The 23,736-nt window shown below is 41.3% G+C and overlaps 1 protein-coding gene across 1 annotated transcript; it reads left to right on the forward strand.

Moving 5' to 3' along the window:
- The first annotated feature begins 1,189 nt into the window (after positions 1-1,189).
- dnah12 (dynein, axonemal, heavy chain 12) lies at positions 1,190-23,468 on the forward strand. The gene is made up of 73 exons (XM_063878544.1): positions 1,190-1,404; positions 1,520-1,607; positions 1,704-1,730; positions 1,827-2,016; positions 2,105-2,174; positions 2,271-2,429; positions 2,512-2,707; positions 2,939-3,127; positions 3,233-3,386; positions 3,466-3,557; positions 3,636-3,814; positions 3,908-4,043; positions 4,143-4,268; positions 4,356-4,490; positions 5,069-5,262; positions 5,342-5,585; positions 5,686-5,871; positions 5,980-6,180; positions 6,287-6,481; positions 6,567-6,688; positions 6,771-6,906; positions 7,001-7,147; positions 7,279-7,398; positions 7,686-7,842; positions 7,939-8,111; positions 8,222-8,374; positions 8,462-8,701; positions 8,970-9,215; positions 9,346-9,465; positions 9,555-9,664; positions 9,762-9,945; positions 10,086-10,226; positions 10,308-10,391; positions 10,579-10,767; positions 10,883-11,002; positions 11,177-11,362; positions 11,439-11,590; positions 11,769-11,907; positions 12,051-12,217; positions 12,347-12,602; positions 12,731-13,027; positions 13,232-13,410; positions 13,599-13,791; positions 13,900-14,061; positions 14,184-14,378; positions 14,489-14,622; positions 14,702-14,864; positions 14,953-15,033; positions 15,371-15,547; positions 15,637-15,768; positions 15,883-15,972; positions 16,050-16,190; positions 16,285-16,526; positions 16,773-16,920; positions 17,014-17,159; positions 17,266-17,480; positions 17,580-17,772; positions 17,863-18,055; positions 18,150-18,322; positions 18,940-19,080; positions 19,201-19,359; positions 19,480-19,775; positions 19,856-20,109; positions 20,202-20,342; positions 20,436-20,573; positions 20,653-20,886; positions 20,979-21,167; positions 21,327-21,430; positions 21,711-21,915; positions 22,001-22,138; positions 22,237-22,328; positions 22,874-22,941; positions 23,094-23,468. Exons 1-73 carry the CDS (start codon positions 1,190-1,192, stop codon positions 23,282-23,284), a joined length of 11,922 nt encoding a protein of 3,973 aa, XP_063734614.1. The 3' UTR covers positions 23,285-23,468.
- The last annotated feature ends 268 nt before the right edge of the window (positions 23,469-23,736 follow it).

The following is a 23,736-nucleotide window of genomic DNA, read 5'->3' on the forward strand; positions in this document are numbered from 1 at the left end:
CTAGATAGCACTTTGTCGCCAGCACAGAGTGTACAACGAACTTTAATATTGACATCTTTGGCTGACACAAACTCAAAATAGTGACTGTATTTCCAGCTAAAAAACGCACATCTCTCTCCTCCCTCCATTGTTTAGGTTTGTGTCGCTACGTGATTACACCTGAGTTGTCCTCAAACGTGACGCATAGACGTCACTCCTCGAGACGCAAGAAGAAAGCAAAAATATATCTTTTTACTAAGGAAAATGACAAAAATAGTAACGCACAGTGACTTGGATAAGAAACTTTAATCTGATTACTGGTTTGGAAATACTAACGCGTTAGATTATTCGTTACTGAAAAAAGTGGTCAGATTAGAGTAACATCTAATTAACACCTACTACATCTGACATTCTGACTTTTTTTGAGAATGGATGCGTGCAGTATTTGGCATTTTCTCAAACATACTATTTGGATGACGATTAAAAGGAGCTGATTTATTTAGGCTATGTGCTTGGTACAGCATCAATTGACATAGCTGCACGTTTAGCATGTAACACTGAGCACATGAGAAAGAGAAAGCACCTGCTATAAAAGGAACTACAGCGACCTCAAGTGGTGTTATCATGCAAAAGGCCAAACTGTAGGTTACTCGAGTAATGAACATCATTATCTAAGCAGATGTGACACATTATTAAAAGTCTCATGCCACAAAAAAATATATAATCAATATATTATTAATACATTTGTTTAACAGCAACACTATTGACCAGCATTTTACACATTTTATGCAGCCTATTACTTATTATAGTTAAGGCTTGTCCTGTTGCTAACATCAGTTTGCAGATGTTAGCAACAGGAGAAGCCCCGCCCCCCTCCTTTGGCTACCCTGTTTGTTGTTACTATGGAAACGACGCTCTTAACTTTAGTAATTCCGAAGCTAAACTCAGTTAAACAACATTAGCTGTGAACAAAATAACCAAATTGAGAAGATATTAAATTAAAGAACAGGTAAACCAATAGACAGCCTGTCGTTATTTACTGCATAAACTACTTTTGATATTATTAATCTTAGTTTGTTTTTGTCAACGTTGTTTATGTAGCATTAGCACGATAACTAACTAGCTTAACTCAATTCGCCTTAGCGTTAATGAAACAGCTGTAATAGCCTTATTTTTGCTTCTTGTTCTTTTCAGTGTCTTGTTGCCAGACATGGCCACCTCTCCCGGAGTCAGCAAAGCCACAGCAGCAGTGAAGAGCATGTCACAGTTTCCAGTTCTGCCCCCGATTGATGGCGATCAGGACCGGGGGGAGGTTGGACAGACCACTGCAGCAAAGAAGGAGATAGCAGAGAAAATTACGGTTCAAAAGAAATTTCTGAGGCACAAAAGGAGTAAAGTGGAACAAGAGCGACTCCATGCCATATTGTATGTTATTAACATCAGCTGTAGCCCTTTAGTCAATACAACAATGCCATATGAAAATGATCCCAGTATGTAACAAAGATCTTGCTGTGTGACAATTTTTTAAAAATGATAACAGGGTGTCCAGAGCAATGGAGGCTTATAGGCAGAGCAAAGAGAGGGAGGCAGTCTGCAGCCCCTTACCAGAAGCAGAGTGTCCTCCTTCTGTATGACAGTTCTACCTATGCACATATTTCAAATTTAAAATGATTTATGTATATTGCAGTCTGTAATCTGGCATATTTCAATCATTCTGTTTGTAGATGATAAGTGAGGAGCGTAAGCGAAGGGTAAGTCTTTAGTTTAGTTTGACATTTCAACCATTGTAAGACTAAATCCTACGTATTTGCATGTCATGTCCTCGATTTTTATCGTCCTATTTGCAGATGAACTACATGTTTCTAAGGCAGTGTGTAGAGAAACGCCCATTCGCTCCAATCCAGGTACAGTGGTTGGAATCCATTGTTGCCCGAGTCTCACCTAAATTTAAAGAGGGCCCTGAGACAAATAAACTACTTCAGGAGCTCTGCAAGGAAGTCAGCGAGGACTTCCACAATGTGATTGTCAAGCACACAGGTATTGCCAAGTGTGTATGTGTGAAATGTGTGTGTGTGTGTGTGTATGTATAAACAATGTCTTATTATGCCATGTTCACTCCCTCTAGTGGACACAGTACTAAAAAATCCCCAAACAGAAGAAGTTGTCTCAGACAAACCGACTGCTACTCAACCAAAGTGAGTGTCTAATGTACAACAAGTATTTATTGATAATAACCAAGTAGTTGTTGGTCTGTTTTTACAATGCCCTTTTAAATATCCAATCTTTTATAGAATTCTGGATTACTCTCAACCATGGCATGATAGCTTTATCCGAAGCCGCAAGATGATGAAAAAACATTTGCACATTCTTCATCCGGTAATGCAAACTGTTTTGAATATTGGATACCTGACATTTTCCCCATTGGTCCTGGTGGACCTTACAGGATGCAGGTAAAGGAAGACACACATTCAATGTGGCGCAGCTTAAATATGCACATTTCCTATGTATATGTTTTGGTTTGTGTTTGTTAAGGGCTTCGGGACCAGTAGACTGTAAGAGCCTACAGAACAAAATGGCAGTGGAGTGTAAGAGGACCGAAGATCGAATCATGAATACTTGGTTTCCGAAAGTCATCTTCTTATTAGCAAGCATGGAAACACTGAAGGGAGTTAAAGAGGAGAAACTTGACTCATTCTATGACTGTGCATCAACCCTCATCTCCAATCAGGTGAGATCATTCTGACTTGAATTTTAGCCTAATTTGGATTTGATAGGAGTCACATTGAATAGATTAAATGTATTTAAATGAAGGTTGTTTCACTGAATCAAAAACAGTACATAAATGTAAATTATTTGATACTTATAGCATCTCATCACAAATACAATGGCATTAGTTTTATGTTTTTTTGCTCGACTACACATTATGATTCATGGACATTTTCCTTTTGTTAATTCCCAGTTGAAATCCCTGCTTCAGTCGAGTATAGAGGAGTTTGTCAATCACTTTGATCCGAGTAATGGCCAATGCTTGCCCCTCTTTCGCATGGCCTTGACATTTGATGATGAAAAGATGGAAATTTATCCCACATTACAAGATCTGGAAGCTGCCATTTTTGACATTCTGAATGCCATCACAAACACGCTGCAGGTGAGGTTATGTGCAATAGCAATTTAAAGGGAATGACCACTTTGAGGCACATTTTAGAGGTACAAAATGATTGTGAGTATTGATATCTATGACATTGATCCACAGAAAGTACAGACGGTCCAGTCATGGCTGGCACAAACCACATCCTCTTTTGTTGATGCCAAGGTGGCTGATCACGTCCTTGCTTGGGCTCAGGTCACTATAAAGACAGCTATGTGCAAGAATGTAGAAGAACCTGACAGACACTTCCAGAACTATGGTGATGTATTATAATCCAATAATTTCCTTTTATCATAATTAATTCCATTCATTACTGACTTTTCTACTTGACCTTGCAGTAGAGAAATATGACTGGTTGGTCAATGGAACTGCACAGGCAAGAGTAGAACAGTTCATGGAAGAGGAGCACTCTTTTGACGAGTACACTAAGGTAACATTTCAGAAAGTGCCATTCATGCTGCATATATTATGGAGCTATTCTTATTCATATTCTTATTCTTATTTTAAGCAAGTGGAGGAGTTTCGTGTTCTGTCAAAAGAGATTCTCAGCCTCCCAGCAAAAGCCCACTTTCCGATGGTCCATCTGGACTGTGAAGAGCTGAAACAGGGGCTTGCCAACAAAACCAAAAAGTATGCTGAAATACTTCTGAAGAAACTGATCACCAGCCACCATGAGCAAAATCTACAGTGAGTCACTTCTTGTAACATTCTTTAATCAAACCATCTGTCTGATTTATATTATCATGTTTTTCTCACAATCCTTTTTGTGTCTGTTCAAAGGATCTGCTCTGAATTTGAAATCATCAGAGAAAACATTCTGAAAGTACCGGAGAGCACTGAGGACATGACTCAGATCATTGGACACATCAATTTTACTAAGGCAAAGGGTATTGCAGAACTTAATGAAAAGATAAAGGTAAAATATGTACCTGTTGGATCTTTCACTAAAGCATATTTTGTTCAGTTATTTTATTATAATTCTAACCGCATTTACTACCACATTGTGTTCTGATAGCAAGCCTACTTAAGACTGATCTACATCCTGGATGTCCACATCATTGAGCCAGAGGATCTGGAGCTAAATACGATTGTCTTTCTCTGGCCAAAGAAAATCCTCCATGTCTTTGACCTCAGTGATGAGGTGAGACTTGTGTTACTGTTGACAAAAGGATGTCAAGGTTGTTTTTTTAACAATAACCTGAATTTGTATGGTTGCATCCTTTTCCAGGTGATGACGAAGGCCAAGCAGAAAGGGGAGCAGGAGCTGATTGCTAAAACAGAAAAGTTAATGGTACAGCTGGAAAAGTTGGGACGTAGAATCGAAGAGTTCCCACATTACTCTGAGCTGGATATGATGCAGCAGGTAAAGGATCTTAAGCACTTTTTGAACTCCGATGAAATAATAATCCTGGCATTTTGGGAAATACATGTATTTGCTTTCTTGCAGAGAGCAAGATAAACATATTAAACCCAGTCTCATAACTCTCCACAAACCCACCAATTGTCATTCTTACACGTCTGATTTGTACGTATTAAACCAACGATAAATATATACATTTTTAATTAAGAATCTTTAGAGGGGCCAGTAGGTGGATTTTGATTCTTCAGACAGAGCCAGGTTAGCTGCTTCACACTGTTTCTGTTCAAATGCTAGGCTAAGCTACCTGTCCGCTATCTCTATCAAACACATTGATATGAGAGTGGTATTAATGTTCTCTTGTAAGTCTAGTAAGTAAGTGCATTTCACAACATGTCAAACTGTTTCTTTAAACTTAAAATAACTTTATAGTCATTTTAAAATATGCCTTTTAATTCCTAGTCAGTGTAAGTACAAAGCAAGCAGTGATCAGAATTGTGTAAAAGCATCATAAAACCTTTCTTGCAATACAATGACATCAAATGGAAAATATCTGCTTTGTCTTCCCCCTCTTTTTCAACAAGTATATAACAGATGTCAAAACAGTTCAGAAACTTCTCCAGGAGGCTGAAGAGACCATTGCCTTCGTTAACAAAGAAGAGGCCTTCTACAAATGGGACCCGACATGTTACCCAGAGGTTGAGGTCATCAAAGACACCATTGAACCGTATCAGAAGCTGTTTGGACTGGTGCAGAGATGGCAGCGCACTGAGAACAGGTCTGAAAGTAATTTAGTATGTGTTGCATTTGAATTAAAAACATTTCTCCCGACAACTTTTTATTTTCTTTCTCATTAGATGGATGAACGGCTCCTTCCAGGAACTAGATGGCGAGAGCATGGAAGTAAAAGTGGATGAGTTCTTTAGGGAGATCTTCAAAATGCTGAAGTTTTTCCAACAGAAGCAGAATAAGGCTGAGCAAGAGATGGAGAAGATTGCGGGAAAGTCAAGGCCTCGAACTGGTGAGGCTGATCACAGGAAGCTGGAAAGCCCCACAGTACTTCTGTGCTCCACTGTAATGGAGCAGATCAAAGAGTTCAAGGTATGGTATGTAGCTGCCATCTCAAAGAGGCTCATTAATGACGTCCTGTAGTCAGTGAAATCCTGTTTGAACCTTTGTTGATATGTGTTTTTTTCAACAGGACCACATCCCTGTAGTTTCCATCTTGTGTAATCCAGGCATCAGAGCTCGCCACTGGGACCAAATGTCAGAGGTAGTGGGGTATGACCTCACTCCTGACTCTGGTACTACACTGCGCAAAGTTCTCAAACAAAACCTGGTTTCTTACCTGGAAGAGTTTGATGCTATCAGCGCCGCTGCTAGCAAAGTGAGAACTCCTGAAATGTTGTGTTTGTTTCTTCGGCGTTTGATAAAAACCTAATACTAAATCAATATGCTGACCACTATGTACCCCCACTATCTTGTGTCTCCACAGGAGTTTTCCCTGGAGAAGGCTATGCAAACCATGGTGCATATTTGGGATGTTGTTTCGTTCCACCATCAACCTTACAGAGAGACCGGAGTGTCCATCTTGACCGCCTTGGACGAGATTCAGACAATGCTAGACGACCAGATTGTGAAGACTCAGACGATGAGAGGCTCACCATTCATCAAACCTTTTGAAAAGGAGATCAAGGTTAGCTTTGAGTTTTAGTGAACAATGATAAATACCTTTCTGTAGCTCAACTCTTGGGAGTTTTACTAGTCCTGCAAAGATGTAACTGTTTGTTCTGTGCCCTCAGCTGTGGGAGGAGCGTCTGCTGCGTATCCAGGAGACCATAGATGAATGGCTGAAGGTGCAGAGCCAGTGGCTTTATCTGGAGCCCATCTTCTCTTCTCAAGACATCATGCAGCAGATTCCAGAAGAGGGCCGACTTTTTCAAACTGTTGACAAAAACTGGAAAGAGGTCATGAGGCACTGCATTAAGAATCCTAAGGTAGTTATTTTACAGCGGACACTTATTCCTACTCTTTGAAAAAAAGGCAAATCTCTTTGTGTTAACTGAGGATTTGTAATCATAGATCCTGGCAGCAACCTCTCTGCCTGGGCTGCTAGAGAAACTGCAGGATTCTAACAACCTCCTGGACATCATCATGAAAGGGTTGAACGCCTATTTGGAGAAAAAACGGCTCTTTTTCCCACGGTAAAGACAAATATTTTTAAGTGTTTTTTTTGTACAGTGCTTTGTTTCATATTTTAATACGTTCTACCAATGCTGCTGCCAGGTTCTTCTTCCTGTCCAATGATGAAATGCTGGAGATTCTGTCTGAGACCAAAGACCCACTGCGAGTGCAGCCCCATCTGAAGAAGTGCTTCGAGGGTGTTTCCAAACTGGACTTCCTACCCAATCTGGATATCCAGGCAAGGCTGTCACACATATTGGTATTGTTATATGACACAATGGTTGATGAACATTTATTAAATTGTTTTTAAATCCCCCCCCCCCCCCCCCCAGGCGATGTATAGTAGTGAAGGGGAGCGTGTTCCACTAATCCAGCTCATCTCCACATCTGAAGCCAAAGGAGCTGTGGAGAAGTGGCTGGTGCAGGTGGAGGATCTGATGCTCCGCAGTGTCAGAGATGTAGTGGCTCGGTCCAAGCTGGTGAGATCACTGTTCCAATGCCACGTATTATAAAAATGACTGTGATTCTTTTTTACTGAAATCCTATCGTATTTGTATTGATCATACTTAATAAGATAAATCTAAATCAGTTATTGTGCTTGTACTGACAGGCCTACGCTGAGACTGCACGGAGCCAGTGGGTCAAAGAGTGGCCTGGCCAGGTGGTGCTCTGTACCTCCCAGATTTACTGGACCTTGGAGGTTCATGAAGCCATCAGATCTGGAGCGGATGTAGGTTCTTGAACTGTTTTACACCCTTTAATAACAGCTTAACTAATGGAATTGATCTTTAGTGTTTTTCTGATTATGAGAAAAGTTCTGATAATTCCAAGTTAAACTTTACAAAACAAAACAAATTTACATCCAGTTTAATTACAGTGCTGCACACAACAATGAGCTTTTACAGTGTAGTGTACAACGCAGTGTCTGTCCCTTGACTGACTGACTTTAATTCTTCTTTTGAAAACATCACATCATAAAGATATCATCTAAGAAGTTGGTCTTATTTTTTCCTGTAGGGCTTAAAGAGTTACTACCAGCAACTCCAGAATCAGCTGAGGGACATTGTGGAGCTGGTGAGAGGGCAACTGCCCAAACAAACACGGACCACTCTGGGAGCGTTGGTCACTATTGATGTCCATGCCAGGGATGTGGTCTTGGAGCTCATTGAGAAAGGTACATCATGGCACCAAATGCTTCACTGTTCAATGTCAAATTGCCTTAGTTTAGAAACGGCATAGAGGAAACAAACTTTTTTTCCATTTTTAACAGGAGTATCAAATGATACCGACTTCCAATGGCTAGCCCAGCTTCGTTACTACTGGAGCAATGACAATGTTCGTGTTCGCATTATTAACTGTGATGTTAAATACGCCTATGAATACCTGGGGAACTCCCCACGTCTCGTCATCACTCCACTGACTGACAGATGCTACAGGACACTGGTAAAATATCTGACAAAAAGCCTTCTTAAACCTGAATACCTTTTTGTTGGAATAAGGCTGAGTGATCAGACATTTTAACATTCAATGAAGAAGTTCTCCTTTTGTTTTAGATTGGTGCTTTCTACCTCCATTTGGGGGGTGCACCAGAGGGTCCTGCTGGAACAGGAAAGACGGAAACCACTAAAGATCTAGCCAAGGCTTTAGCTGTGCAGTGTGTGGTCTTCAACTGTTCTGACGGACTGGATTACCTCGCTATGGGCAAAGTACCGTAGTACATTTAAATTCCTCATTTTAAGGCCAAATTATAATGTAAAATTGTTATTTCTTAACCAGAGTTTTCAATTTCTCAGTTTTTTAAAGGTTTGGCTTCATCTGGTGCGTGGGCATGCTTTGATGAGTTCAATCGTATCGAGCTGGAGGTGCTGTCTGTGGTGGCACAGCAGGTTCTGTGCATCCAGAGGGCCGTCGAACTGAACTTGGAGTACTTTGACTTCGAAGGGACCATGCTCAAACTCAACCCCAACTGCTTTGTGTCCATTACAATGAACCCTGGCTACGCAGGACGCTCAGAACTCCCAGACAATCTAAAGGTCTTTATTCAGTCGATAAATATTTTATGAGGCATTGTGGGATGGCACTGTCAGTTCAAAACAAATATTTTCTCTTACAACGTCTACTCTACATAATTAATTATATCATTCTACTTAATTTAATCCTTGCTCTTTATCAAATTATACTCTATAAGGAATGAATAGTGCTCTGAAACCCTTCAGTATAATGTTAAATAATAGATGGATGTGTGACTCTTAAACATTGCCACTAACACATGACTTAATTTCCTTTCATTTCTCTGTGTAGGTGTTATTCCGAACAGTGGCCATGATGGTCCCCAACTACGCACTGATCGCGGAGATCTCTCTGTATTCATATGGCTTCCTCAATGCCAAGCCGCTGTCAGTAAAGATTGTGATGACCTACAGGCTCTGTTCGGAGCAGCTCTCGTCCCAGTTCCATTATGATTACGGCATGAGGGCCGTCAAAGCTGTGCTTGTAGCGGCTGGAAACCTCAAGCTCAAGTTTCCTGATGAGAATGAGGACATTCTGGTATTTGTGCTGAAATTATTGCTCTTAATTGGTTAAAGTAGACTATTTTGTCTGCCCTAACTTTGACATTTTTTATTTTGTAAATAGTTTAGCAGTTTTTGATCCTTTCTGTTTTTTTCCACATGTCTAGCTCCTGAGGTCCATTAAGGATGTCAATGAGCCCAAGTTTCTCTCCCATGATATTCCGCTTTTCAACGGAATCACCAGCGATTTGTTCCCAGGCATCTCTCTTCCCGTGGCGGACTATCAGGTCTGTTTGTCTTAAATTTAAGAATACCATATGCATGTATTAATATCTGCTTGTGTTAAATATTGAGAGGTTTTTTATGTCCATGCCAGCTGTTTCTGGAGGCTGCTGCAGAATGTTGTAAAAATCACAACGTGCAGCCGACAGAGGTCTTCTTAGAGAAGATGATCCAAACATATGAGATGATGATAGTCAGGCATGGGTATGTTGTATTCCAATTTCACTGATATCATATTACGATTCAAGTTACAGTATTTGAAACATGATCTTGCGATAAAATATTCCTTTTTGTTTATCAGGTTCATGCTGGTGGGGGAACCTTTTGCTGGGAAGACCAAAGTGCTCCACGTTCTTGCTGATACGCTGACCCTCATGAATGAGAGAGGTTTTGGTGAGGAAGAGAAGATCATCTACAGGACTTTGAACCCAAAGTCCATCACCATGGGACAGCTCTTTGGACAGTTTGACTTAGTTTCCCATGAGGTAGACCTGTACCCTGGATCAAGACATAACAAATCTGTATCACAGATAAATACAATATCTGTTTATTCACAGTATTGATGTAGGTCTGACTACTGGTGACCCTTTGTTCCTCTAAGTCTTTTCACTTTCCTGATTATTAGTGGACTGATGGGATTGTGGCCAACACATTTCGTGAGTTTGCATCGGCTGACACACCAGAACGTAAATGGGTGGTGTTTGATGGTCCCATAGACACGCTGTGGATTGAGAGCATGAACACTGTGCTGGACGACAACAAAAAGGTTAATATTCACAGTGAAAACATTTGATAATTAGATGTATTTCTTTTTTATGTCCTTGACTAACACACCTTTTCTACATAGTTGTGCCTGATGAGTGGAGAGATCATGCAGATGTCCAATCAGATGAGTCTGATTTTTGAAGCAATGGATCTCTCCCAGGCCTCAGTGAGTTAGATGTTTGGAGTTGAATACATTTATTTTTTTATTCTGCCTGAAAGTTAGTAATTTAGCATTTTGCAATTATAAAACTCCACTAAATTAACAAAATGCTTGATAAGAGGTTGAAAAACATTTTTGAATGACCAATGGTAATTTATCTATCTTGATTTATCGTTTGTTTGGTTATTATCAGCCTGCCACAGTCAGTCGGTGTGGTATGATCTACATGGAACCCTCTCAGTTGGGCTGGGAGCCCTTGATGATCTCCTGGATGAACAATCTTCCTGAAGTCCTTCAGAGACCGGACAACCGCTCCCTGCTGCTGGAGCTCTTTCAATGGCTCCTGCCGCCTGCCCTCAGGATGCTGCGAAAAAACTGCAGAGTAAGGGACCCCAGGCCCCAGAACAACTCGGACACTTATAACGGTGGAACAGCTGTGAATATTTATTTAAATCCAATAGATTTGTCATCCTCGATTATGTTTTTTTTTCTTCCAGGAAGTCGTTCCCACCAGCAACAGTAACACAGTTGTGTCCTTGTGTCGACTGTTTGAGATGCTCCTCTCTGAACCTGTAAAAACGAGTCCTGAGGAAAAAAATATTAGCACTTGGATCATGGTAAAAGGAATTCTTTATCAATTTGAAGGATATGAGAACACTTTATATCCGCTAAATAATGCTTTGCCTTTTGCAAACATTTGCACACCCATGCACATATTTTTGTCTTTTTGTTTTACACTTTCCATTTTCCATACTTAAGGTTATTTTCCTTCTCTTTCTTTATGATTACAGGCAGCTTTTGCCTTCTCCCTGGTGTGGAGTGTAGGAGGCAGCTGTGATGCCGACAGCAGAGAGAAGTTTAGTGAGTTCTTCAGGGAGACTGTATCAGGAAAGACAGAGCATCCTATCCCGGCCTCAGTGGGGAAGTGGGAGTGTCCAATGGATGACAAAGGGCTGGTGTATGACTATTACTATGAGGTAATTTGTAATTACATCATTCAGAGGTGTTTTGCTTTAGTTTAAATCAGTCAATCATGTTGTATTTCTTCAACAGTTTAAAGGAAGAGGCCGCTGGGTTCACTGGAATGATGACATAAAAAATGTCAACCTGGGGGACAAAAACACCAAAGTGCAGGAGATCATTGTTCCCACCATAGATACAGTTCGCTACACCTACCTCATGGACCTCTGCATCAGATACGGAGTGTGAGTATTCTTATGTCACACAGCCCGTTTGGGCCCGTTTGAATTAAACTGTTGTTTTACTTTTACCTGTGCCATATTTACTCTTTTCTAAATAGTCCATTTTTTCACCCTTGATTTATTTACATTGTGTTTGACTAATTGAATTTTCTTTTTTGCAACACTTCTCTGTGTTTTCCAGGCCTCCCCTATTTGTTGGTCCTACTGGCACTGGGAAGTCAGTGTATGTCAAAGAGAAGCTGATGAACAATCTGGACAAAGACAACTATCTACCATTCTTTATCAATTTTTCAGCTCGTACTAGCGCCAACCAAACTCAGGTCAGCATTTATGTAGCAAGGATGGAAGAATTTCTTGTTATAATTTTTTGGGATTACTAGAGATGCATTATTAGATGTAACTTACAAAATGACATGGCAAAAGTAAAAAAAATAGTTGATTCTTTATTTGTTGATTATACTAGAATATCATCATGTCCAGATTGGATAAGAGAAGGAAGGGGGTGTTTGGGCCCCCGATGGGAAAGAAGTGTGTCATCTTTGTAGATGACATGAACATGCCTGCACTGGAACAGTTTGGAGCGCAGCCTCCTGTGGAGCTTCTTCGGCAGTATATAGACCATGGAAACTGGTATGAAACCATCCACTATTGGATACCGCTTTCATATCAAAAGAAAAACGTAACAATAAAGGAAGATCACTTATCTCAAAGCATTAAAGAAGCTTAAGTATTGTTCAGTAAACCTTTATGCTCTGGTAGGTATGACCTGAAGGATACCTCCAGGATCTCTCTTGTTGACCTCCAGCTCATCTCAGCTATGGGCCCCCCTGGTGGTGGGAGGAACGCTGTGACATCTCGCTTTCTGCGGCACTTCAACATTTTTAGCATCAATGCCTTCAGTGACGACACCATGGTTCGCATCTTCTCTAGCGTGGTGGCCTTTTATCTCAAAAACAATCAGTTCCCACCTGAATACTTCACTATTGGCAACCAAATTGTGACAGCTACAATGGAAGTGAGTCCCCGAAATACACACAATAACATACCTTCAAATGAGATGGATTTTCATGTTTTTAAGGTTTTTTATCTTATCAGTCATATCTCGTTTGCAATGCTTTATTTCTATTCTTTTAAAATCTTAAGGTGTATAAGAAAGCTATGGAGAACCTACTTCCGACTCCAGCCAAATCTCACTACACCTTTAACCTACGGGACTTCTCACGCGTTGTCCAAGGATGCCTGCTGCTGAAGAAGGACTCTCTGGACAACAAACGTACTATGATACGCTTGTTTGTCCATGAGGTGTTCAGGGTCTATTATGACCGCCTGGTGGATGACAAAGATCGAGCATGGCTCTACCAGCTGATGAACGGCATCCTCAAAGATCACTTCAAAGAGTCTTTTGACCAGGTGTTTGATCACCTGAAACAAGGCAGTAGAGTAAGTTGAGATTCAGTTATGTTTGCTGTTGTATCATGTACTTTATTGTTAGTAGTTTCACAGTACGTTAGGGAAAATATAATAAAGAAGAGGAACTGTCTTTCCATGCTGCTCAGGATCTAAATAAGATTTGATCGACATTTTTGGGATATTTTTCGACAAGCATCTTCAATCTAAACGTTTTACATTTTCTTTCTTTCTCAGCTGGTTGAGGAAGACATGCGGAATCTTCTGTTTGGTGACTACATGAACCCTGACCTGGAGGATGATGAGCGCTTGTACTCTGAGGTGCCCTCAATGGAAAGCTTTTCTGAAGTGGTGGAGTTGTGTCTTGATGAATACAACCAGATGCACAAGAATCGCATGAACCTCGTCATCTTCCGGTAAACAGATTTGGTTTTATGAAGTCTATCAAACTACATTTACTACAAGATCTTGAGCTACAGGATTTAGGGTTAAATGACAAACAACCCAATGATTGACCTACGTTAAATAAGTGCAATAAGTTAAAACATAAATTGTGTTGGATGTAAAGTAACCAGCTAAGTAAAAAAATTGCGACATTATGCAGCTATGTCCTGGAGCACCTGTCCCGTATCAGCCGTGTGTTGAAGCAGCCAGGAGGCAATGCCCTACTGGTGGGAGTGGGAGGCAGCGGACGCCAGTCCATCACCCGTCTGGCCACATCCATGGCCCACATGACCATGTTCCAGCCTGAGATCTCTAAGAGCTATGGGATCACTGAATGGAGAGACGACCTCAAGGTCAGCTTAATCGCCTCGGACAGACTTCTGTGTTCTGCAATCCTGATGTATCACATGCTTATGATTCTGGAAGATTTAAGAGTCTCTATTTTGTGAATTATTCTTTAGATGCTGCTGAAAAATGCTGGGGTGAAAGGTCAGAAGACAGTGTTCCTGATAACTGATTCCCAGATCAAAGATGAGGCTTTTCTAGAAGACGTGGACAGTGTCCTGAACACAGGGGAGGTGCCCAATCTGTTTGCCATAGATGAAAAGCAAGAAATCATGGAGGTAGGCTGTCGCAAGCTATAAATATATCCTTATAGAGGGAATGTATCCCTTGTATAAAGAACATACTTATTTTATTATACTATATTATATTTAATGTTCCCTCTTACTTTATCTCTTTCCAGACAGTACGACCCATTGCCCAGGCTGGAAATAGGAATTTGGAGTTGAGTCCTTTGACTCTGTTCGCCTTCTTTGTGGCACGCTGTAGAGAGAACCTGCACATAGTCGTGGCGTTTAGTCCTATTGGAGATGCCTTTCGAAACCGCCTGCGCCAGTTTCCATCTCTTATCAACTGCTGTACTATTGACTGGTTCCAGGTATTTTAAAGGCCAATAGATACCATTCTTAACAGTTTCAGCAGTTTGCTTTTGCATGCTTTCACCTTAATTACTTTCCTCACTGACCTTATTTTTCTTTGCCCTGACAGCCATGGCCAGAGGAGGCTCTGGAGAGAGTAGCCAACTCCTTCCTGGAGTCATTGGAGATGAGTGAAAATGAGAGGCTGGAGGTCATACCCATCTGCAAAACGTTCCATACATCTGCCAAACAGCTCTCACAGAGGTATGACATGGTCTTTAATAACTTGTACATTCAGAGGTAAACTATGACAAGAGTCTAAACTGAGTTGTTTTCACCGCAGATTCCTCACTGAGCTAGGTCGCCATAATTATGTGACACCCACATCCTACCTGGAGCTGATTGCAGCTTTCCGTCTGCTGCTCACGGAGAAGAGAGACACTGTCATGAAAGCAAAGCAGAGGTACACCAACGGTCTGGATAAACTAGCCTTTGCTGAATCTCAGGTATATGCAGCACCAGGTTTTCTTTTTGTTTTTATTAAAAAGTGTTCTTTATATTTTTGTTTTACTCATTTTCAATGTTTCTCTGCAGGTTAGCGAGATGAAAAAGGAGCTTGTAGACCTGCAGCCCAAACTGGAACAGGCAACGATAGACAACAACAAAATGATGAAGGTGAATGAGAATCACATCTTCATTCAGCCTTAAAGCCAAGATATTTTGTGTCTTGGGTAATATTAAGCTGTCTTTGGCTCTTTTTGCTGCAACAAATGCAAATTTCCCTTCTGTGGGACGACTGAAGGTATTCTGCTTCTGAAACTGGAATAGATAGATAAATATATACCGTACTTTATTGATCCCAATTTGGGAAGCAGCAGTGTGTTTAGACATTAAATACTAATATTTAAAAGTGGAATAGAGATTTAACAATTAAAATACAAATGAAAATATTATTATCAAATATAAAGAATATCAAATGTTCTGGATAATTGTTTACTGTTATGACTTTCAGGTGATTGAAGTGGAGTCTGTTCAGGTAGAAGCTAAAAGTAAAGTTGTGCGTGTTGATGAGGAGGCAGCAACTATAAAAGCAAATGAGGCTCAGGCTCTGAAGAATGAGTGTGAGAGTGACTTGGCTGAGGCCATCCCCGCCCTGGAGGCTGCTCTCTCTGCCTTGAACACGCTGAAGGTGAGCACTCTTTACCTGTACTTCAATATAAAGTTTAGCCACCCGCAGCTTAGATGGTCAAGTGAGTTGAGCTGCTTATTTTCTTTCAGCCATCTGATGTCACAATTGTGAAGTCGATGAAAAATCCTCCCTCCGGGGTGAAGATGGTGATGTCTGCTGTGTGTGTGATGAAGGAGATAAAGCCGGATAAGATAGCTGACCCAGCTGGGACTGGCAAAAAGGTTGGACTGAGAAAAAATATCCTGTAAAGACATTACGATTGTCTGTGAAACGCATTTTAGCATTGCAACTTATAGCAGTATTGCAATAAATAACATGTTTTCTTCATTGTCAAGGTTTTGGATTACTGGGGTCCAAGCAAGAAGCTTCTGGGTGATATGAACTTTTTACGAGATCTTAAAGAGTATGACAAGGACAATATTCCTGTGAGTGTCAGAAAAGCTACATTGCTAATTTTTATTAAACACTCACTCTGACTAACACCTCTTTTTCTTCTTTGCAGATCCCTGTGATGCAAAAAATCCGCAGCGAGTACATGACTAACCCTGACTTTGACCCCAGCATTGTAGCAAAGGCCTCCTCTGCAGCGGAGGGCCTGTGCAAGTGGATCCAAGCAATGGAGGTGTACGACAGAGTGGCAAAGGTGCAGTGTTTTCAATTGCCTCCCCTCCCCCCCATGATAATACGTGCATGTTTGCTTCCTATTCTTTGAAATCAACCACTCTGTTTGGTTAAAGGTTGTGGCTCCTAAGAAGGCCAATCTGGCAGAGGCACAGGAGTCCCTGGCTGCTACCATGGCCCTGCTGGACCAGAAGAGAGCTGAGCTGAAGGAGGTCGAGGACCGTCTGGCTGCCCTTCAGAAAACCTTTGAGGAAAAAACTGAGGAGAAGGCGCAACTGGAGTCCCAGGTGGAATCATGTGCCAGGAAGTTGGAGAGGGCTGAGAAACTCATTGGTGGTCTGGGCGGAGAGAAGACCAGGTCAGGATTTGCGTCGTAGTCTCCTTTCTTTTATAATGTAATCGTCAGACCTTTTTCTGTACCTTTTTAATTCTTCCCATATACTCCATTTTCACTTATAATTAAACCACACGTACATAATGCAAGTCATTTAGGAACTTGAATCTGTATATAATGTAATTACCCAATTTCATTAATATTCTATTCTTTATTGTTGTCTGCAAGATAATTACAATATGCCACTGATAACAATGAATGTGGCTTTAGGTGGTCTAAGGCAGCAGACGACCTGCAGAACACTTATGACAACCTGACTGGAGATGTTCTCATCTCCGCTGGTGTCATCGCCTATCTGGGTGCCTTCACTGCTGGCTTTAGACACGACTGCACTATGTCATGGACCAAACTCTGCCAAGTAACTCCGTTCTTTATCCTCCCATTTAGTCACTTTATTTGACCTATTAAAATACTTATTATCTTTTTTTTAAATCTAATTTGATATCTCTAGTCTAAGAAGATTCCATCAGCAGATGACTTCTCTCTCAGTAAGACGTTGGGAGATCCCATTAAAATCAGAGCGTGGAACATCGCAGGTCTTCCCAGTGACTCTTTCTCCATTGACAACGGGGTTATTGTCAGTAATTCACGTAGATGGTAAGTCTGTATTGCTGAAAAATGGTAATGAAGCTACTGAAACGTGTGTCAAGAAATGTGAACAATTCAACCTGTGATTTATCTTATCCCTTCTGTTTTCTGTTAGGCCCTTGATGATTGACCCTCAGGGTCAGGCCAACAAGTGGGTGAAAAATTCAGAGAAAGACAACAACCTGAATGTAATCAAGCTCACAGACGGGGACTATATGAGAACTTTGGAAAACTGTATTCAATTTGGAACCCCCTTGCTCCTGGAAAATGTAGGAGAGGAGCTGGACCCATCATTGGAACCACTGCTGCTCAAACAAACCTTCAAACAAGGTGCTGTGACTGTGATGTTTGGTCAATGTGGAAAGAAAATACTTCAATGTAAAACTCAAACTGTGAAATAGTGCAACATTTTGTATTTGTTTCACATAGGTGGTGTGGATTGCATCAGGCTGGGGGAGAGTGTGATTGAGTACTCCCGCGATTTCCGTTTTTACATCACCACTAAGCTGAAGAACCCTCACTACCTACCAGAACTGGCCACCAAGGTGTCCCTTCTCAATTTCATGATCACACCAGAGGGCTTAGAGGACCAGCTGTTGGGGATTGTTGTTGCCAAGGAGAGGTAGCAGCCATAAAATGGACAAGTTGGTGTACAAATTCAATACCCTTTATCACTTCTTTGAGGACTTATTCTGCTCTATTTGCTTTGCAGGCCAGAACTGGAGGAGGAGAGAAATGCACTTATCCTGCAGTCAGCTGCCAATAAAAGGCAGCTAAAGGAAATCGAGGACAAGATCTTGGAAACACTGCAGTCCTCTGAAGGGAATATCCTGGAAGATGAAAGTGCCATTCAGATTCTGGACTCAGCAAAGATCATGTCCAATGAGATTAGCAAGAAACAGCAGGTGTGGACAATGCACCAATCATAATACCTCAACTGTGAAAATTTCTAGTCAGCTCATTGGTAATCTATTTCACCCCTTTAACATATTTCCCTAGATTGCAGAAAAGACAGAAATCAAGATAGCGGAGTCGAGAGAGGGTTACAGAGCCATTGCCAAGCACTCCTCCATCCTGTTCTTCAGCATCGCTGATCTGACCAACATAGACCCGATGTACCAGTACTCTCTCAGCTGGTTTGTCAACCTCTACATTAACTCCATACATGACAGGTGAGTACTGCACAGGAAGTGTGTTCAGCAGCACCCCAAAAAAAACAATTACATTAAATACATGCATCTCCGCTCTTATACAGAAACACAAACCTGAATAACATACAAAAATTAAACATTCAACAAATGGGAGGTTTATTACAGCAACTCCATGAAAGTCTAGTTCAATGTCAGACTCAGTCTTCTTTTATAATTTATTTTAGTCAGTTTGAATTACAAGATATGTGCGACAATGCTAGTGGTATACACGCACAAGCTGGCAACTTTCTTTCCAAAACATCCCTCATTTTTAGTAAATTCAGTTAACTACACAGAAACTTGCAACCTTTTCATGATTAAACTTATGAAAGAACATATGCACACATATTTCAATACAGCAGTTTTACTTTTTTTACTTGTTACACTGCAGATGAAGTTTTTGTGATCATGTTTCACTATACTTTACATATTTTGCTAAAGTAGGACCTACTAGTAATGGAGTGAGATTCAGCTACATTTTGAACTATTCTGAATAAAACTCCACACAGTGAAATGGGACATTCGCTTTCCAGACTTATATAACTTATAGGAGATGTCTTCATCTCAAGCTTCCGATTGTTTTGTTTTTCATTCATCAGTAACAAGTCCAAAATCCTGGAGAGGAGGCTTAGATACCTGATCGATCACTTCACCTATAACCTGTACTGTAACGTCTGTCGCTCTCTGTTTGAGAAGGACAAACTCCTCTTCTCCTTCCTGCTCTGCAGCAATCTACTCCTGTAAGTATAAAAGGTACTGGGTAAGTATTGGTTGAATTAATTAGATCATTATCATTTGATTTGAACATTCTCAGATAAATACCATGTGAATATTTGCTATCCTTTTCTATTTCCTGTCAGAGCGAAAAAGGAGATTGAATACTCTGACTTCATGTTCTTTCTGACCGGAGGGGTGGGCCTGCAGAACACCATTGCTAACCCCGACCCCAGCTGGCTACAGGACAAGAGCTGGGATGAGATCTGCAGAGCCAGTGAACTGTCTGACTTACAAGGAATAAAGTAAAACGCATCACTCAGTCAACCAAAAATGCTTTTTACGACTTTTGTCTACAGCTAAACTGTCCTGCTTTGAACACACACAAAAATCCTAATGGAGTGATTGTATTATTTATTCCACAGAGAGGCTTGCATCAAAAGCCCAGAAGAATTTAAATCTATTTATGACAGCAAAGAGCCGAGCAACACTCCTCTGCCTGCACCATGGTGTGAAAAACTAAATGACCTGCAGAAAATGATCATTGTCCGCTCTCTCAGACCTGATAAGATCGTTCCCGCTGTCATTAAATATGTGACTGGCAAACTTGGGAAGAAATTTGTCCAGCCCCCTCCATTTGACCTGTGTAAGAGCTACCTGGACTCCAACTCCACCATCCCACTCGTATTTGTGCTGTCTCCAGGAGCTGATCCCATGGCTAGTAAGTACCATTATTGATTGTCGATGTTGTTTATAATGCTTCCCCTGAGAATCATCAGAAATAACATCATCCCTTCACAGGCTTACTAAAGTTTGCCACTGACAAGAACATGGGTGGAGCCAAGTTCCAGTCCATCTCTCTGGGGCAGGGACAGGGACCCATCGCTGCCAAAATGATAATCACAGCCATGCAAGATGGGACGTGGGTGTGTTTGCAGAACTGTCACCTGGCTGTCTCCTGGATGTCCAGCCTCGAGAAAATCTGTGAGGACTTCAGTCCAGCGACATGCCACCCAGAATTCCGCCTTTGGCTCACAAGCTACCCTTCAGCCAAGGTAAAGCTGAATGCATTTAATTTAGCTTGTGTGTATGCAAAGATTTGTTTTGCGTTGTAGTCCTACATAAACAATATTCTTTCTGACATCAGTTTCCAGTAACCATCCTTCAGAACGGGGTGAAAATGACAAATGAGCCTCCTACAGGACTCCGACTCAACCTGCTGCAGTCATACGTGTCAGATCCTCTGTCTGACTCAGACTTCTTCAATAACTGCCCTGATAAGGAGCTGGTGAGTGTTATATGTGACATTATTATGAATTTGATTATTGAAAAAGGGTTGTCATACACTTTGAAGGTAATTCTCTTACTTTTCCTTCACCAGATCTGGGAGAAGCTGCTGTACGGACTGTGCTTCTTCCATGCTCTTGTTCAGGAAAGGAAAAAGTTTGGTCCGTTGGGCTGGAACATTCCCTATGGCTTCAATGAGTCTGACCTACGTATAAGCATCCGCCAGCTGCAGGTATTCATTCAGAGTTTCAGTGGTCACATTTATACATCACAAGATTCTCAAAGTGCCTTTTATTTATTTCTCCATTTAGCTCTTTGTGAAGGAATATGATGAGGTGCCCTTCGAGGCCATCACCTACCTGACCGGGGAGTGTAACTATGGCGGCCGCGTGACAGACGACTGGGACAGGAGGCTCCTGATGACCATCTTGGCTGACTTCTACAACAATGACATCATTGAGAAACCTCGCTACCCCTTCTCCCCTAGTGGCGAATACTTTGCCCCACCTAAGTCTGTCTATGACGACTACATTGTGTTTATAAAGGTACAGGGCTCGGCACAACACACAAAGAAGATAATTATGAATTTGATTTGTTTGACTTTTAACTGAGTATCAATGTATTTTTTGTGTTCTAGGAGCTTCCTTTCAGCCAGCATCCAGAGGTGTTTGGGATGCATGAAAATGTAGACATTTCTAAAGATCTCCAGCAGACAAAGCTGCTCTTTGATTCATTGATACTCACCCAGGGTGGAGGAGCTAAGGGAGGGGCTAGCACTGGGAGTGACAACACGCTGTACGACATAGCGAATGACATCCTTACTAAGGTATAAACCAATCAATCTCCTTTACAATTTAACCTTTTTGGTTTCATATTTTGGTAAGAAATGCATACAGTATGTTTAGCTTTTTATTTGCAGTATGTGCCAATATCTGTTGGTGTTTCCTTTACCTTGATTCTAATCTACATTCACTCATTCCTCCAGCTTCCAGCTAACTTTGACACAGAAGCAGCCCTCTTGAAGTTCCCAGTGCTCTACGAGGAGAGTATGAACACTGTGCTCGTCCAAGAGATGGAGCGCTACAACACGTATGGACAAAATAACTCACCACAGACCGTTAACACACACACACACACACACACACACACACACACACACACACACACACACACACACACACACACACACACACACACACACACACACACACACACACACACACACACACACACACACACACACACACACACACACACACACACACACACACACACACACACACACACACACACACACACACACACACACACACACACACACACACACACACGACTTGACGACTGTTTGTTTTCTCTCTCGCTCTCCCAGGCTGTGTGGGACGATCCGTGTCAGTCTGCAGAATCTGTTGAAGGCCATCAAGGGTTTGGTAGTGATGGATGCGGAGCTGGAGGCGGTTGCAGTCAGTTTGACAGTTGGAAAGGTCCCAGAGAAATGGGCAAAACGCTCTTACCCCAGCCTGAAGCCATTGGGCAGCTATGTTACTGATTTTCTCTCAAGACTCAAGTTTTTGCAGGTGAGATAACTTAAAAATGATAGGACTTTGATTACATGACAGATTTGAGTGTTTACACCTGTAGTTTCACTTTGTGTGTCTGTAGGATTGGTACGACAGCAGCAAACCCAACGTGTTCTGGCTCTCTGGCTTCTTCTTCACCCAGGCCTTCCTAACTGGGGCTATGCAGAACTACGCCAGGAAATACCACATCCCCATTGACCTGCTAGGCTTTGATTTTCAGGTCAAATGACACACACTTTGTGATCCCTGTCTCTACCTTAAAAAACGTAATATTTAAATAAAAGTCTCTGGTTTTGTTTTTATGATTATATCTTACAGGTTCTCACTATTGATGAGTCAGACACATCGCCTGAGGATGGCGTTTACGTTAATGGAATGTTTCTGGATGGAGCTCGATGGGATAAAGAAAGGTTAATATTCATACAAGTTTTTTAATATTTAACTATCATTTGTTTGGGTTGGGGAAACTGGACCCAAGTGCAGTAAATCAAGGGGAAGCAGGTAAGGGTCAAAAACAAAAAGCGAGCTTTATTCAAAAGCTGTTGACGAAAACACGAAGCAAGGGTAACACAGGACATGAAAAACACTTAGCTCCAGACATGAAGGGCGACAGGAACAGGCAGGTATCATGGACAAGATCAGGGAAGAAATGACGACGACCGAACAACAAACAAAAGGGAAACAGGGACTAAATACACAAGGGTAATCACAGAGACAGCTGGAAGGGGGAGGAGAAACACAGGGACAACAGGTGAACACAATAGCAATCAGGCACAGGAGGGAAACACAGACAGGAAGTGAAGCTTAACATGACAGAAGTGGGGAAAACATTTCAAAATAAAACACACAACACAAAGACATGACAGATATGAAACACGGATCATGACATCATTGTTTTAAATACATGCAGGGAAATGTGTTAAACCTTAACTATTGTATGTTTCCCTAACATCAGTGGAGTTCTGGCTGAGCAGCACCCCAAAGTCCTGTTTGACGTGGTGCCAATCATCTGGGTAAAACCCAGTGAGTACAATTCCATATTTTGTATATTGCCAGACGCATGTCAATTCAAATGCCATCGTGTTTTCAGGTGTTTATTTCTAACCCATAATTGTAAAAATGTAGCTTTTTCTTTTGCTCTTTATCCTGACTTTGCTTCCTTTGCCCCCATGCAGCTAAACAGAAGAACTTTGATCAGACTCAGTTGTATGCCTGCCCTCTCTACAAGACCAGTGAGAGGAAGGGCACCCTCTCTACCACAGGCCACTCCACCAATTTTGTCATTTCCATGGTGTTGCCAACTAGCCAGCGCCCTCAACACTGGATCAAGCGTGGTGTGGCTATGCTCTGCCAGCTTGATGACTGAATCAGACAGCAAACTATTTAAGACTCCGTCACTTCACAGTGACACTTTTAAAACTTTGATGCCTTTTTTGATTCCCTCTCCCTTTACCATGCAACATTAAACGTACCTGTTTTTGACCAACTAGAGAGTATTTGTTTTAAAGCTATGGATAAAGCATTTTTGTGGGGCGGTATGAGGGACTTGTGCATGATACGCTTTTTAGTTCACACGCTCTATTAGTTGCTGCTACAAAATAAAGATCTTGACAGTATTCTGACATTATTAACCCCCAAAAAAGAAGGAAATTGAAAGACACTTAAATCCACATGGATGTGCATTAGACACATTGTGACATTTCATTAAATAAGGTATAAAAGAGTGCACTACATTGTTTTCATTATATTAAACAAACGTAGGAAACATGCAGCCATTATGCAACATTTTAACAAGTTTGTTCCACATGTTGGCCGACA

Source organism: Eleginops maclovinus, chromosome 1 (assembly GCF_036324505.1).
Source record: "Eleginops maclovinus isolate JMC-PN-2008 ecotype Puerto Natales chromosome 1, JC_Emac_rtc_rv5, whole genome shotgun sequence".
NCBI classification, from domain to species: Eukaryota; Metazoa; Chordata; class Actinopteri; order Perciformes; family Eleginopidae; genus Eleginops; species Eleginops maclovinus.

Coding starts and splice junctions, on each gene's coding strand:
- dnah12 (XM_063878544.1), top strand. CDS start 1,190: ATGGCCACCTCTCCCGGAGTCAGCAAAGCCACAGCAGCAGTGAAGAGC. Junction 6,689..6,770: donor AAACGGCTCTTTTTCCCACG/GTAAAGACAAAT, acceptor TGCTGCTGCCAG/GTTCTTCTTCCTGTCCAATG. Junction 12,603..12,730: donor TTGTGACAGCTACAATGGAA/GTGAGTCCCCGA, acceptor TAAAATCTTAAG/GTGTATAAGAAAGCTATGGA.